Raw genomic sequence first — 15,703 nt, forward strand, 5'->3', positions numbered from 1 at the left:
CAAGAGGGGAGTTGAGGCATGCAGGTGACAATGACAGAAGGAAAAAGAAGGCTCAAAGAGGCAGAAGAGTGTCTACTAAATCAGCGACGCGGCTCCCTTCCAAGTGGGATCAGAAGGAAGGGGGATTTCAGTTGGGGTTCAAGCTTCTCCCAAGGGCTCTTTATAGCACCGAAAACACACGTCCAGGCTCCTCTGATTGCCGAGACCGGATCGGCTGGCTCTCAGACCACCGTGTAAATAGGCTACCTGCCCCGAGATGCAAACGGCTACCGGTCCCTGCACACCCTCGCGGGCCAGATGCCTCGATGCTGAGACCCTAAGACGGGAGTCGGGAAGACAAACCAGGCAGCCGGGCAGAGTCCAGCTTCGGCCGTGAGGAACACGTCCCGGAGGGCTCCGCTCGGCCCTGCTAGGAAACTGCTGTCACTGCAGTCAACCCGGAAAGCTTCCAAAGCGGAACGGGGAATAGGAATAGAGAAGAAGGACACACCACAGTGAGGCAGAGTAGCCACCGCGTGGCCGGGGAGGGGAAGAGGTCAGAGGTCTGCAGGGACGGACGCCTTTGCCGCGTGCTGGCGAACATGGGAGCCCCAATTTCCTCCACGAACGCGCGAGGAATTTCGACGCTCAGGTCAGCAAGAGCACTGGACACGTGGGTTCCAAGCGGACCCGTTCCTGCTTTGCCCCATGCGCTCGTCTGCTCGTTTGTTCATTCACTCGAGAAACGTGCACTTGATGTCTCTGCCTCCGAGCCTACGATTCCTTGATTTGAAAGGGTCACCAAAGAGCTCCCTGACTTCGCCCTATGGTCACAACGTGCGTGCTAACAGTGGGACCAGAGTCCTGCCTGGCTGCCGTAGGCCCCACACCCCGACCGCACACAACAACACAGCGTATGGTGCGATACGCAACTCGCACGCCAAGCGTCCCGGAGTCCTCGCCCCACAGACAGCCTGCCGCTGCCCTTCCTTACGCCCCTAAAATCTAGTAAATTCCATCCACTGTCACCGCCGCTCTCCTACTTCAGCATCTGCACTTAAAATCAATATTTTAAGTGTGTGCTTAAATGATATCAATAGCAATTAGAGAGGGGAATTCTGATTCCACCCCAGATGTAGTTAATTGTCGTGGCATCGATATCCTCTACCCTGCTCCTTTCTCTGAATTAAACCTCCATTACCGGGGGGGGGGGGGGGGGTGAGCGGCCCCCCCCCCCCTGAGAGACAAAAATTTTAATATCGAATGCACTGGGAAAAAACGGCAGTTGTTGCAGAATCCATCCAAAAAGATTTTTTTTTTTTCTTCCTGGGAGTAATTAAAAGATGCTTTTCTTGACTAATGATTCCCCGGTTTAGGAAGGGGAAGTCAATACCGCTTCACCGCCGTCAGCTTCGATTGATCACAATGCTGCTCCAGCTTGAACGGCAGTTCTCAGGGCGGCTGAGAATCCCTGGAACCAATTACGAGCCGTCCGAAGCTGCCCTCATCAGGGGTGCAGGGACAGCGAGCAGAAGGCCAGCCAGCTGGTCAAAGGCGCCTGTTTTCCTAACTCACCCGCAGGCCTGGGTGACGCCAGTACGAGGTGGTTTCGGGGAACCGGTTGTTTCTTTGCAGAAAGATGGGCTGTATTCTACTTCCCCACGGTCCTAACTGTGTGTGTGTGTGCGCGCCGTGTGTGTTTGGGGAAGAACGGCCCATTTCTAATTATATTCCACTGTCAGAATGAATCTTCTGAACAAGACGGAATGGACGGGGCTGCTTGGGAACGCAGCTGCGCCCTTTTCCAAAGAATTCCAAAGATTCTCTTTTCCAAAGAGATCCAAAGCTGGATCCATGGCACTTGGCCTTTCCTTGGATAGGAATAAAAATTTATTAAAGTATTTCTTTTCAGAAATTACCTTAGGGCCAGGTTAGAAGACCTCCCCCCTCCCCCCTGCTGTTCGGACTAACGATCATGGTCTCTGCAGAGACCACAGGTGGTGGGTGTTGGTGGAGGGGGGCACGTTTCCTTGTCCCAGGATGGCGGGATCCAGGCTCCATATCCACTCTCCTTTCACAGACCGAATTCCACGCAGAGATTCTAGCCCCAACTTTGCGTTTTTCCTTTCTATGTGAGGAAACTGCATGAGGCAGTGAAGATGGTGAGGGTTTGAATTATTGGTGCACCACTAATGCAAAGCTGTTTCTTTGTTTTTGACGGTGTATATCTACGCCTTTCTAGGTATAACCCGCCAGGACCACAACCTTCCAACTGGCCTCCCTGCCTTTTCTCCATCCTGTCCAACAACGTTGCTAGCTGCCTTTAGCACTCTTGGATCAGGCGGATCACACGTGAACCCCTAAACCCTCACCCTCTGGCCACTCCGGAGGTGCTGTTATAATACACCCAGCTCAAAGGCTCTCCCCAGTCTTTGCTCTGCTTTGGCCCCAACATCCCCCCTCCTCCTCATTTACCTGGTGGCCCAGCTCCATGGGTGGTGACTCCCCAGTTTCTGTACTCCCCCACAGGTCCTGACTTTGCCCAGGCCATGCTCATTCCCCCCCCCCCCCCCCAGGCCTGGACATCACCCCACATTTGAAAGTCCAGTTCAGGTGCCACTTCTCCAGTGAAACTTCCCTGGGACACACCGGCTATAGGAATCCCTCCATACTGTGAATTCTCCTGAGTTCTGGAACCCTCAGCTGGCCCCCCGGAACATTCACAAATCACTGTAGGTGCGAAATCACCATTTATCGCTTCTTTTCTACAAGAAAGCGCTCGCTGAGTAACAGCTGAATATAAATTAAAAACAAAACTCCCTGGGAGAATTACTAAAGGCACGAAGAGACATTCAATTCTCAAAGCTGTTCATCCTCTTAGACATTCCAAAGCTCCCTTTGGAAACACCACGTTGCAACATCACCATCACCACAGCCTTAGAGAGAGGGCTGAAACTCAGCGGCTCTTAGCCAACAGCGAATGGGATCCAAGAAAAGGTGGGATTTTGCTGCAGTCACTTCGTATGTGAGAAAGGAAGACTATAAAACGTGTCCAAAATATAAACATGGGATGTGTACAATGCTGGAGAGAAGAGAAAGTTATGCACTCAAGAACTTAACTCAAATATACAAATTAGAACAATCAAGTGCCTGTACGCACACAACCTTCACTTATGAAGATGAAATTAATATAAAACACTTATCAGTTAAAAGTATCAACCCGTATCTTTGAACACTCTAAACAGTAGCTAATTATGATAGATTTAGAAAAACAAACTTTTCCAATTCAGGGTATTACAAATAACATATCTGCTCCTTTTACACACAAACAATAAAATGCATGATTAATTTTTTTTCCAACTTATCTCAATGTTCTCTGCACTCCTACATTAAGCTCAATCTGATTTCCAATCATATTTCGCTTTTAGACCTAACTATCCCCTAAGGAAACCATATCTATGAAAAAACAGATATTAATAATACATAAATTTGTCTTTTAAGAATGCTTCTACTTGATGGCCTGCTAATTTCTATGTTAGCGTTAAACAGGTCAAGATAAAAAATTCAGAAAAGGGTACTGGTTCTTCAGTTTGTAGTTAAGCTGTCCCCGTAGGCACTGCGTGTTGGAGTTCACCCATAAGCAGCTCACCCAGCCAACTGAGGCAACACCAGACAAATATGCTTTGGGTGCTTCTTGCTCCCTTCGCCCCCCTCCCCACAAGACGCTTGACGTGAAGAGCAGGTTAATAACACACCAGCTTCATTCTCTAAAGTGAACCGAAGGTGGCACCACAAATTCATTTTTCAGCGTCCGTAAAACAAAGTCCACCGACGCTGCGCGCATTATTGTTGCTCAGCGGCAGAAACCGCCTTCTCACGCCTCAAGTGGGGCACCACCACAGACCGCCATGGGCACTTGCACACGGTCTCATCCCCAGCAAAACAAGCCACAGGGCTTTAAAACGTGCTAATGATGGGAGACCCCTTCTCTCCGTCCCTCTTTTCACACACCCGAGAGGCCAGAGCGGAAAGCGAGCCCCTTGCCCCCCCCGTCAGAGGTGGAAACGTGACCCTGGACGCCTCCTCCTGGGGGCAGCCGCCCGCCGAGATGGAATGACCCACTCTCCTCGATGAAGCAGGCTTTCTCGGAAGACATGCCATTTTATCACCTCTTAGGTACATTAAATATGTATGTGTACTCAAAAACGGTTTATAATAGCTGTAAATGAAAAATGAGAAAATAAATGGGCTCAAAATAAATGCGTTTTTTACACTGCGTAACAATTAACATTAATGAGGACTCACCATACGTTATGCCGAACTTGGCTGATTAAATGTGTTAGAAATATATTTTAGGAAAATAAAATATATTTTGTTACTATAAACTCACTTAGTGTGGGTGTGTGTGTGTGTAGGAGGGGCGAGGGAAACCAACTGAGCAGATGCTTATCAAACATATAAGAATAACAACATTAAAGAATCAAAAATTCGTAATTAGTGTTAACAGCACAGCTTACACCTATTAGAAATGTATTAATTAAAGTGATATATTCATAAGGTCGGAAGCTTAATACATTTCTAAGAGGGAGAGAGGAATCCCCAAGGTGTAAAAACAAACATAAAAAATTAAGGAGTCTGAATTATCCACGTCTGCTGAACACCAATTTTAAACACAGACATTTCTGTGCAGGCTCCTCACTATTCCTACAGGTTGCCAGGGCCATCCATGTTGAGCCTGTCGGTAAGCAGTAAGGTCATTTCCAGTTGTCTAACTGTTGGCGGAATGCCCCCGAGCCATACACCTTCCCACGTCCCTACCTTGTGGAGTCCAGCGAGGGCTTTGTCCGCCCCTGGCTACTCTCCTCCCAGACGCTGTTGGCCAACTCATTCCCGATGGATGACATCACCTTGATGAGCTCGATGGGCCAGTCGTCGAGGTCCAGAGACCGGACTCGAGAAAGGTGGGTGCCTAGGTTCCGGTGGATCCCCGAGCACTCGATGCACATGAGGGCTCCCAGGTTCAAACTGGCCCAGTTAGGATCTGTGGGAAGAGGAACAGGGGGTCAGACCATCACCACTCATTCCAACCGCCCTTAGGATCTCAGGAACAAAGAGGCCAGTTGCTAGACCTCACACCCAGCAGTCCCTCCCTGGAATCACGTGGCCTGGAAATGCTCCCTGGCCAGGACTCCATAGCGTCTTAGGCATCTCAGAAGGTTTGATATGTTGGGGGCGCCTTTTAACAATCTGGCTTCGGCCAAAGCCTAGGAATTTCCCTACATGATAAAAACAGCTGCCGGCAGTGATTTGGACAGAGAAATGCATTTCCCAGTTCCCTGACAGTAGCATTCTCGAGAGCGCAGATGCACGTGGAAAAGAACCACACATGACTTGCATCTACTGTGGACGGCTGCTGATGGAAGGAAAGAGAGCACTCGAGAGCGCTACGGTATCCCTTGTAAACAACTACCTCAGCAACCACAGGCATATCTGAGTTCTCAATAGTCATAAAATGGACACATTTGCAGATTTCAAAGACAAAAGGCAGGCAGGCACACGACAATGAAGACATGGTTTTCAGCGATCTTACATAAGGGGGACCACTGGAGTAACTCCAACTTATCTACTACTGCTGGCAAGATGGTGGGCAGGGTCCACTGGTTAGGTGATGACCTCGCTGGAGCAACCCTGACCTGCAGAGTGAATGGCAGTGCTTTAGGCTGTGACGATGCACCAAGGGCAACGAATGAGTTTAGGGGATACGACTTGAACCCTTGAGCTGGGTCACGCCCAGTGTGAAACTGGCTGGCAGCACTGGAAGACTGAGAAGGCAGGCCCCAGGTGGGCTGCGTGCCAGATCCTAGAGCCGAGGGGGATTTGCAAAGATAGCTCTCACCTGGACAGCCAATGGCTTTGACCACCGACAGGATCAAGTAAGGTTTAAGTCATCCAGGAATAATCGGTATTTACTCCAGGTCCCCTTGAAGAGTCAAGGGGCCTTGTACCCATTCACCAGAAATCAGCCAGCCATTTGTTTCGTATCTCATACACACCATGGAAAGCGGTGATGGATATCATGGGGGAGATGGAAGAGAAGAGAGGTCCGTGACTCAGAGACATTGTGGTTGGGAAGAGGAAATGTACGTCCCAACTAATGACAGCAATAGTCAACCATAAAAATAAACAGAGTAAGGAAATGCAGACTAAACACTGAAGGGTACAGTTAAAGAGTAAATGTACAGGCAGAGCGGGAAGGAAGAGGTCGGCCATAACAGGTGAAGGAAGGAGGGCTGCATGGAGGAGGCTTGGCCTGGGCCTTGTAGGATGATCAGAGAGGAGGGTGGGGTGGCGAATGTTTTGCGGGACACCCCTGCTGCGCCTCTTCACAGCCCTACTTCTACACCCACCACCTCTGTGTCTGTACCTCTCGATCCCAACCTGGCCTCTATCCCCACCTTGCCGCTGGAGCAGGGCAGCCAAAGTCACCAGGTCACGCGAAATCTGAAGGGCTGTGTTTAACCATCATTTCACTTGATCTCTGGTTAGCCCTCCTTACAACACTGCCTCCAGATGCCTTTTTGGTCGGTACCCTCCCTGGATCTTTCTAGCACTTGTCTGGCTCCCCATCTTGATTTCCTTCCCTACTTTTCCTCCTGAACCCGCCCCTTACCTCAGGGGGTCCTGTAGGCTTGTCTCTTGATTCTATACTCTTTCCTAAGCCAACTCAATGCAACCCACAGATCTTGTTGTTACCCGATGGTTAACAACTGTCCACAGATACCATCTGCCTCAGTGAACACAGATACGCTCCTCTCTCCATGCTGCACATAGGACTACCGTCATACATTTCCACTTGGAAATCCTGCAGGGACCTCCCGGTCCACGTTTCACTGAACGTCGTCTCCTGCCAGGGGCAACCCCATCCCAGCAAATGGCACCGGTTCACCGGTTATTTAAGCCGGGATCCTGGGACTCGACCCTGATTCTCCATCGCTCCCACAGCCAGCCAATCACCAAGCACCTCAGTCTCTCAATGTCCGTCCCCTTCCTCCTGTCCCCGGTGCTCCCCACACGTGCCCCGTTTCACGGCACCTTCCCTGCGGAAGGGGTAGGGTCAGGGGTGCCAACCTCTTCCCGTTCGTGACCTCTCTGCATAGCTTGCCCCGGTGTATAGTTTCAGGTGGAGAGAACAGCCCAATGACAGCAAGGGACCTGTCCCCAGGGCTGGCGTGAGGCGGGGCACACGTCCTAGGAAGCCGTGAGGTTCCCGTGCCCACCTCCACCCATCACCGAGCACCGCTGGTGAATACTTTCACACACTGTCCCCACGGTCACCGCATGCCGCTCACTTGAGCCGTGTGAAGTCTCTCTCACCAGGTGCCACTGCCCGCCCCACCACCGCAACTATTCTCCAAGTTCTCCTATGGGCACAGGACCCCACCACCCCCGACCCCCGGTTTTGAACTCAATGCACTGTCGCCTTGCCCTCCCCCATGAGCTTCAGAGGCCTCCCTGCTGTGGTGTCCCCAGAAGAGAGACAGCACGCACAGGACACAAGTCAACGACCACACGTGGATCTCCATGAAAGCTAGGGAATCAGAAATACCGAGGGCGAGAGGGGAGTAAAGCATTGCTGTGACCTGGGGTCACCTCAGTTAAGTCCAAGGGCTGCAGGGACGTGGCCTTGTCTGAGTGCCCTGCCACTGGGGCCACAGGAAGGATGGCCTTGCCTCTGCTCCAACAGATGAGAACGACAACTTAGCAGGCGTCAGCAGAACTGACCAGTCACACACACCCCCCCCCCGCACCTCCCGGGACGTGTTGGGGTGTCGCGGCCCTGGGCTGCCACTTTAGGCCTACAGGTGAGGCCACATGGCCTGGCAGCTCTGAATCATCTCCTGTCTCCCCTTCCGGCCTCAGGGCCCTCCCTCTCCAGCGCAGGGACCCCCACGGGCCTGTCAGCACACGCCCTCCTGCCCTGTCTGCCCCTTGCAAATGTCTCTTGCTCTCCAGGCCGTGGATGGAAATGAGGCTAATGAGGCCCGTCCCCGTGGGGCTGTCCGAGCGTTAAATGCTGTGAGGTGACCACACATGGAAACGCAGTGCTCCGTGTTGGCTAGAATTACGTTTATTCCTTCACAAATCCACCGCTGTTTCCGTGCCAGGTTCGGGGGACAGAGCAGCAAACGGAACACAAACACCCCTGCAAACAGAGATGTGGGACTTGGGTTCTCCGGGGCAGACCGACAGTGAAAAAGCGAGAACAACACACACAAACACACAACGCGTTGGTAAGGGTGTGCCCCGAGAGAACCCCACTAGGGAGAAGAGGGAGACGGATTCGCGTGTGTGATTTAAACCCAGGGGTGGTCAGGGAAGGCTTCTTTGAGGCGACGTTTGGGCAAAGACCCAAGGATGTCAGGCTGACGGTTACGTAATTTGCAGTTCCTGTCTATGCCTGCAGGAAAGAGCAAGCGACAGAAGCCGGAGGTTGAACGTGCTCCTACTTTAGGTTTTTCTGGGACATCTAGAGTTGGGGGACTGGGGCTGGTGTCCCTTCCTGTGTGTGGGCCTAGGGTCCACAAAGATAAATGACGGGGCCCCTGAGATCCAGGGGGACACGAGAGAGAAAGGCACTGACAACATTAATAGAACATGGTGGGAGGAGTTCACGCCAGTGATTTCCATCCAGGGCGTCGCAGACCAGCCAGGAGGGAGGGATCAGCTCTGACCGGGTAGGCAGCAAGGCATCATGGATGAGGGGGCCTTGGGGCAGTGGAGAGACTGAGCTGCCTCTACCAGCCTGTCCATGAAGGTCAGGCATGCTGGCGAGATCCACGCCAGGGCTCCAAGCTCTCGGGTTCTCTAGGGCTCTCAGGGGTGAGACTTTCGTTAGCATGTTCCCGGTGGACGGTTGGCAGCAGGGGTTCTGAACAAAGGCTTCTGCCATCCGATGAGTCCGGACCCTGTTTGATAGTTAGCTTCGCTGCAGGATTTCCCAGAAGCACAGATATCCCGAGGCCGCGGCTCCTCAAGAGGAGGATGCTGTGGGTTTCCAAACTCCCTGCGTCACGGACTCCCTCCACCGATGGGCACCCACTCTGGGAAACAGGGTTCTGGGGTCTACCAGCTGTGCGGACAGTGTCTCCATGCAGTCTGGCACATTCTCAGGAAGAACAAGTGGGTGGGGGTTTCCACAGCCCCAAATCCCAAGTGACACAGAAATCCCCAAGCCCTACGGGGACACAACTGAACTGGAGATGGGGGGGTACTGTGTTCACAAGCCAGGGGAGATCACCCACAGAAGGGGATGTGGCATCTGGAGCCCAACGTTCCTCCCACATGACCACTGGACACAGTGGTCCTCCCACAACGTTCCTCCCACATTGACCATGGGACACAGTGGTCCTCCCACAACGTTCCTCCCACAAGATCATGGGACACAGTGGACCTCCCACAACGTTCCTCCCACATGACCACTGGACACAGTGGTCCTCCCACAATGTTCCTCTCACATGACCACTGGACACAGTGGTCCTCCCACAACGTTCCTCCCACAAGACCACGGGACACAGTGGACCTCCCACAACGTTCCTCCCACATGACCACGGGACACAGTGGTCCTCCCACAATGTTCCTCTCACATGACCACTGGACACAGTGGTCCTCCCACAACGTTCCTCTCACATGATGACTGGACACAGTGGTCCTACCACAACGTTCCTTCCACAAGACCACGGGACACAGTGGTCCTTCCATAACGTTCCTCCCACATGACCACTGGACACCACTGGACCACTGGGCCCCACCCTCAGAGGGGACAATAAGTTGCCAATGGGGGGAACCCACATCCTCAAGTCCCTCTCAATCTTAAGACCCTTTTATAATTATAAAAACAATAAGCTCATTTAAAGGAACGTATAAAGAACAAAGAAAGAAAACTTTAGAACTACCACCCCCTTCCGTTATGGTCAACTCATTTTTTTGACCTGTGCATATTCACGTGCAAGAAAAAAGCTTTCTCTTGCTTTTGCGTACTTAATGATATCCAAAGTACTTTCTACTGAAAACAGTGCTTGGGGAGCCTGGGTGGCTCAGTCAGTCAAATGTCGGCTGTCCATCTTGGCTCAGGTCATGATCTCACGATGTGTGAGACAGAGCCCCGCGCTGGGCTCTGCACTGACACCGTGGAACCTGCTTGGGATTCCCTCCCTCTCCCTCTCTCTTTCTGCTCCCTCTCCCATGCAAATGTGCTCTCTCAAAGTAAGTGACCGGATGTGGAAAAAGAAAAATTCTTCATGTTGTGACAGTTCATTGTGTAGCCACCATCATGGCTGGTGATGGAGGCTGTTGCCACCTGTCTCCAACCACGCGGTGGAGGACAGGAGCGTGTGCCCTGCTCTCGCCTCTGCCCTGCCCCATCGCAGGTGACAGGGCAGCTGCTTTCCCTGGATTTGATCCTGTCCCTCTCCGAGGTGGGCGTCACATCTAAACCGGTACCCTCTCTGGCCACAGATCAAGCACTGTTGGCACTGACAGTCTTCCGTCCGGGTGGCCCATGTCTCCTGTGGCCATCAGCACTGACCCACCATTATCTCGAGAGCCAGGCCCTTTGCCAAAGCTCTGGGAGAAGGGACCCCAGCGGGGTGGGCCCCTTAGGGCGTCTCTGCCTTCAGACAACGGAGGGAACCAGGAGGCAACCCCCTGAGCACTGCTAGCTGATGGACATGCCAGGCAGGGCCCGCTCTGTTCCTGCAGGCTGGCACGGAGCCCCGTGTCGGCCCTCTGTGACCAGCCAACCCCCAGCGAAGCTCCGTGCCAGCCCGCAGTGCCACGGGGGTGCCACTGGGCTGTGTGGAGGGGCTCGGCCACTTCCAGGGCTCCCAGAGAGGCACAGCCATGCTGTCGCCGACGGTACACAGTCCTGAAGGCAGCTTGCCGGGGCGGACACGGATCTCTTCCTTTGCGTCGTGGTTTGATAAGAACCTTCTGGAAGTCAAAGGAGCTGACAGGCACAGCATGGCGAGACTAAAGCGGAGAACACACAAAGCTACCTGGGACCAGAAACAGTCACTGTCTGTCTTGGCTCAATTTCTCTTTTCTCAACAAAAGAAAAAAAAAAGAAAAGAAAAGAAAAAAAAGAAAACAAAATGGAAAAGAAAGCCCTTTAGTCAGGAAGAATAAGAACAATAAAAACCAGCCTCGGCTACATGCCAATGAGAGGCCCCCGGGGCCCAGTCCCCAGGCCCCCCTTGAAGAGGGGATTATGGCGTCAGTAGAACACAAGAGCCCAGATCCCCGTGATGTCCAAGGAAGCCACATTTGTGGTCTGGCGGGCCCGCCCCCTCCCGCCAGACCCCCTGGAAGAGTGAGAGATGACCTCTCAGCTCGGATGCTCAGGGCGCTGGGGGGTGTCCTGTGCGGTCCCCAGGAAAGCTCAGGCAGGGCCAGCTCCCTGGACGGGAGCCCATGAGGAGCAAGCAGGGTCTCTCGGGCCAGCAGAGAGCTGCAACCTTAACAGCTTTTCTTCTCCAACACCCAGAAACAAGAGCCTTTTCTCACATTTAACGTTTGACCTCGTACTCGCACACACCAAAACACAGACTACCCAGTGTGCAATTTCCTCTGCATCCACGCTCACTTACAAAATAATCGAGACAACCCCATCACCAAGGACCCTACCGCTCAGAGACAAGTGGGGTCGATGTTCTGGAATACATCCTTACAGATCTTTTCCACCTAAATACCGAAAATGATTCACTGGGCTCTCCCTGACTCACTGCCTAAATACTTTTTCGTTTCCAGTGCATTCCCAAGTTTCTCCATCTCCATTCGTGTATTTTTTACACGACTTGTTCAGGTTGCACATTATTTCACCGAGAAGACATCCCCACGAACGGTTCTTCCGGTTTTGCAGACGTGGGATATTCCGACTTTTTGCTCTATAAAGAGCACTGTGTTGAACACCTTCGAAGCCAGGTCTTTGAGGCCCTTTGCTCATCCCCACGGGCTTGGCGCCTGGAGGGCACAGCTGGAGTGTGCGGCGGCCACTTGCTTACGGCTTTTTATGTACGATGCCAAACTGCCCTGTGGGAGTTTCACAGTTCATCATGAGGGTGTGGGTGGTGCACTTCCCAGCACTTGCACCAAAATCGGCTATTTTCGGACTTTCAGACGCCCCATTTCCTCCCCTGTACGTGGGGCCCACGGCCACACCAGCATTTACAGTCATGAGCATCACAGAAGACAAGTGCGGGCCTGGTGGAGACCAGATGTTTACGGAATGGGATCCCGTGACCTCTTTTTCCTCTGCAACTGTCACATTCGGCCTCTCCTTGTTCCCTCTGTCCCTGAATATCTGCTTGGGTGGCGCCCCCCCCCAACTCGGGGGGCGCCCCCCACCCCCCCCCCAGCCTCCCTTCTCCCGCTGCTCTGTGTCTCACCCCCCCCACCTTGGCACTTGAGCGACCTACCTGCTCTCAGAAAGGACTCTTGGCCTCCAATGCACCACATACCACGGAGCCTGTGAGCCACGGAATCGGCCCTTTCCAAGGACTCTAGCTCTATGGCGGAAGCAATCGTAGGTGCCTTTCCTAGCGGAGGTTCTAAGAGCTTTCAGATTTTGTGCTTTTAGAATTCTAACTCTAAAGACTTTTTGATAACAACACACAGGTCAAATAACTACTGTCTTGGAACTTCATCTCCCGACACGTTTTGAAAGCAAAATTCAAAAATTCAAACAAAAGATGCTTCAAGGAAGTGCGTCAAGACACCTGAAGAAGAGACCCTCTCTCTCTCACGTGGGGGCTGTGGACGCTGGCCTCAGGACCTTTCCCGTCCCTGCCTTGCAACACAGTGGCTGCTCAGAGCAGATGTGTCCCCCTTTTTTTTCTCTAATTTTTAAAATCTATTTATTTTTGAGAGAGAGAGAGAAAGTGAGGGTGTAACAGAGAGAGAAGGAGACACAGGATCCAAAGCGGGCTCCGGGCTGTCAGCACAGAGCCCGATGCGGGGCTCGAACCCATGATCAGTGAGATCATGACCCGAGCCGAAGCCGGATGCTCAACAGACTGAGCCCCCCAGGCGCCCCAAGCACGTCCCCTTTCCTGTGTGACAGCCTGTTCTTGTTCTGTTCACAGAACAGTCTGCTTGTTCTGTTCACGGGACCACCCCCACGGCGGCCTCTGCCTCCCTCCGTGGCTCGATTCCAAGCCGCACGGCTCAGAACACATCTCACCTCTGCTCTCACACCGGGAAGGAGTTCCCAGTGTCTACAGATGAAGAAGAAAGGCTCCTACGTTCTCCACTCAGCACCCTCACCCCCCTCAGCTCCAACCAGCTTCCAACCCAGCAGCAGACACGCTGGTCATCAACGTGCGAGCGCCACTCCGCTGCCTGTCCCGCTGCTCCCCGGACACGATGACTCCTGCAGCCACCTGCTCACGTCCCACCGGCGCCCCCTGCTCCCTGCAAACCCCGGCTTCTGCACAGAGGCGGCTGGAGGCGCTGGGCGTCCGGAAACAGCCCTTCTCCGCGGTGGCGGGTTCTGTGGTCTCTGGGTCCCGCCTTGCCCACCGGGCTCGGGCTCGGGGATGGCCAGGACCGCATCACACGCCTGCGATTCCCAGGTGACACCACGGCCGGTGCCAAGGCCTCTCACCTTGTCTCACCTGTCTTTCCCTCTCATCAAAACACACCTTCATGACACAAAACATGGCCGGAGAAAGTTCTACCGAATGTGCCCAGTGCTGTGCTAAGGGCTGGGGGTACAGAGAATTAGAAGTCGGTCTTTAACCTCAAGGATACAAATAACAAAATGACTTTCTCAGAGGGAAAAGCATATTCCGTACTGGACAGCAGGAAGCACCAAGTAAAACTGGGCTACTCCAAGGCACCAAGAAGTAATTATGAAGTCTGGGAGTTCAATCAGATGCTTTAGCGTATACTGAATTTAACATGGCAAAAAAAAAAAAAAAAAAAAAAAGAGAGAACTGTTTTGATGCCAAAATGATTTTGAAATTACAAAACAAAAAACCCCAAACTCCAGAAATCTCTGGGCGGGAATTAACAACGGCACTGTATTTTTATGGAAAAGCAAACAAGCACATGATCACTGATTAAGCAAAAGGTTAATTCCTGGGTTTGGCACAGAAATCCGGGCGCGCGGCCAACCCGTGGCGTGGGGTGACTGCCGTTCCTCGGAATGCCGAGGCCCAAGGCCTAAGCGAGACCTGGGGTGCCATCAGTGGGGCTTCCGGGCGAAGGATATGGTGGTAAAATAAAATCCAAGCGAGAATGTGTCAATTCCTTAAAAGCCCCTACGTGACACAATAACCCTCACACGGGAAATGACAGAAGTGGGGTTGCTGTGACGAGGGCTTTGCTGGACCATCCCGCCGCCCTCTGCCGGCCCCCGAGCCCCCCGCCCCGGCCCACACTTACTCTGGGTCTCGCAGTCCACACAGTGGGAGTTCCCTCGGATGTTTCGTATCGACTGCAAGGCCATGGCCTCACTCTGGCTCGTCAGTCGGGACTGCGCATGGAGGAAGACACACAAATGCAAGAGGTAAGAACCCGGGACACGTTTCCACGTCCGCTGGAGACGTCGGGGAAAAACCAAACCGTCTGTCAGCAGATACGGGACGAGGACCACTTCGAGCCGTCCCTTCCTCTCCCGAGGTCTCTGGGCAAAAAGCGTAACTGATGGAGAAGGCTTCCTGCACCGGGTCAAGACCTGGCAGATCAGAGGACTTCACCAGAAAGGGGGGCGGAGGGAAGTTCTGGGTCATTTGAGAGTGGGCACGGACCAGCCGCCGCTGGTTAACACGCCCTGCCGGGTGCCTGCTTCCATAAAGGTGAGAGAATGAGAAGCCGCTTTACAAGCCGCGGATCGGGGCTCAGTCAGCGCGGGGAGACACAGCCCGTGGCTCCTCGCCGGGAAGCCACGTCCAAACCACACTTTGTCCCTTGGAGACTCCCCTTCCATAGGGAGACTATCTCGGCTGCCACAGCAACTAGGTCACCGATGCGGGTGGGGGCAGGGAGCGGCGTTTGTTTTCAAACAGATACGTAACTGTCTTCCCTCAACACGTTGAACAAAATACAGAAGGGAGAAAGGAGCGATATAAAATTTGTAAGTGTTGATGTGATCATCCATACTTCGGTTTTTTTTTTTTTTAATTTTTTTTTCAACGTTTATTTATTTTTGGGACAGAGAGAGACAGAGCATGAACGGGGGAGGGGCAGAGAGAGAGGGAGACACAGAATCGGAAGCAGGCTCCAGGCTCCGAGCCATCGGCCCAGAGCCCGACGCGGGGCTCGAACTCGCGGACCGCGAGATCGTGACCTGAGCTGAAGTCGGACGCTTAACTGATGGCGCCACCCAGGCGCCCCCATACTTCGGTTTTATTAACATTCTGATACCTATTCTTCTAGCACTATCTGTACACACACACGTACTTATTGAAAACGCCGGCATATATTGCTTTAGAACCTGCCCTTTATTTTTTTTTAATGTTTATTTTTGAGAGACAGAGAGACAGAGTGTGGGCAGGGGAGGGGCAGAGAGAGACAGAGGGAGACGCTGAATCCGAAGCAGGCTCCAGGCTCCGAGCTGTCAACACAGAGCCCGACGCGGGGCTCAAACTCACGAACCGCGAGATCGTGACCTGAGCCGAAGTCGGACGCTCGACCCGCTGAGCCACCCACGTACCCCTAGATCTGC

The 15,703-nt window shown here is 53.0% G+C and overlaps 1 protein-coding gene across 12 annotated transcripts in view; it reads right to left on the bottom strand.

Annotated features, from left to right (window-relative positions):
- The window catches only part of AGAP1 (ArfGAP with GTPase domain, ankyrin repeat and PH domain 1), a 548,021-nt gene that overhangs the window by 63,428 nt on the left and 468,890 nt on the right, over positions 1–15,703 (bottom strand). For 11 of the 12 annotated variants that reach the window (XR_005783188.1, XM_040450592.1, XM_040450586.1 and 8 more), the window contains 2 exons: positions 14,422–14,514; positions 4,798–5,020 (listed from right to left, as the gene is read on the bottom strand). Coding sequence is in view for 10 of the 12 variants with exons in the window: in XM_040450592.1 (XP_040306526.1) it covers positions 4,798–5,020; positions 14,422–14,514 (316 nt within the window). In the remaining 2 variants the exon portion in view is untranslated. Of the gene's footprint in view, positions 1–4,797; positions 5,021–14,421; positions 14,515–15,703 lie in introns of those variants that run through there. The other variant, XM_040450597.1, reaches the window with a different exon arrangement.

Source organism: Herpailurus yagouaroundi, unplaced genomic scaffold (assembly GCF_014898765.1).
Source record: "Herpailurus yagouaroundi ecotype Mexico unplaced genomic scaffold, PumYag 202, whole genome shotgun sequence".
NCBI classification, from domain to species: Eukaryota; Metazoa; Chordata; class Mammalia; order Carnivora; family Felidae; genus Herpailurus; species Herpailurus yagouaroundi.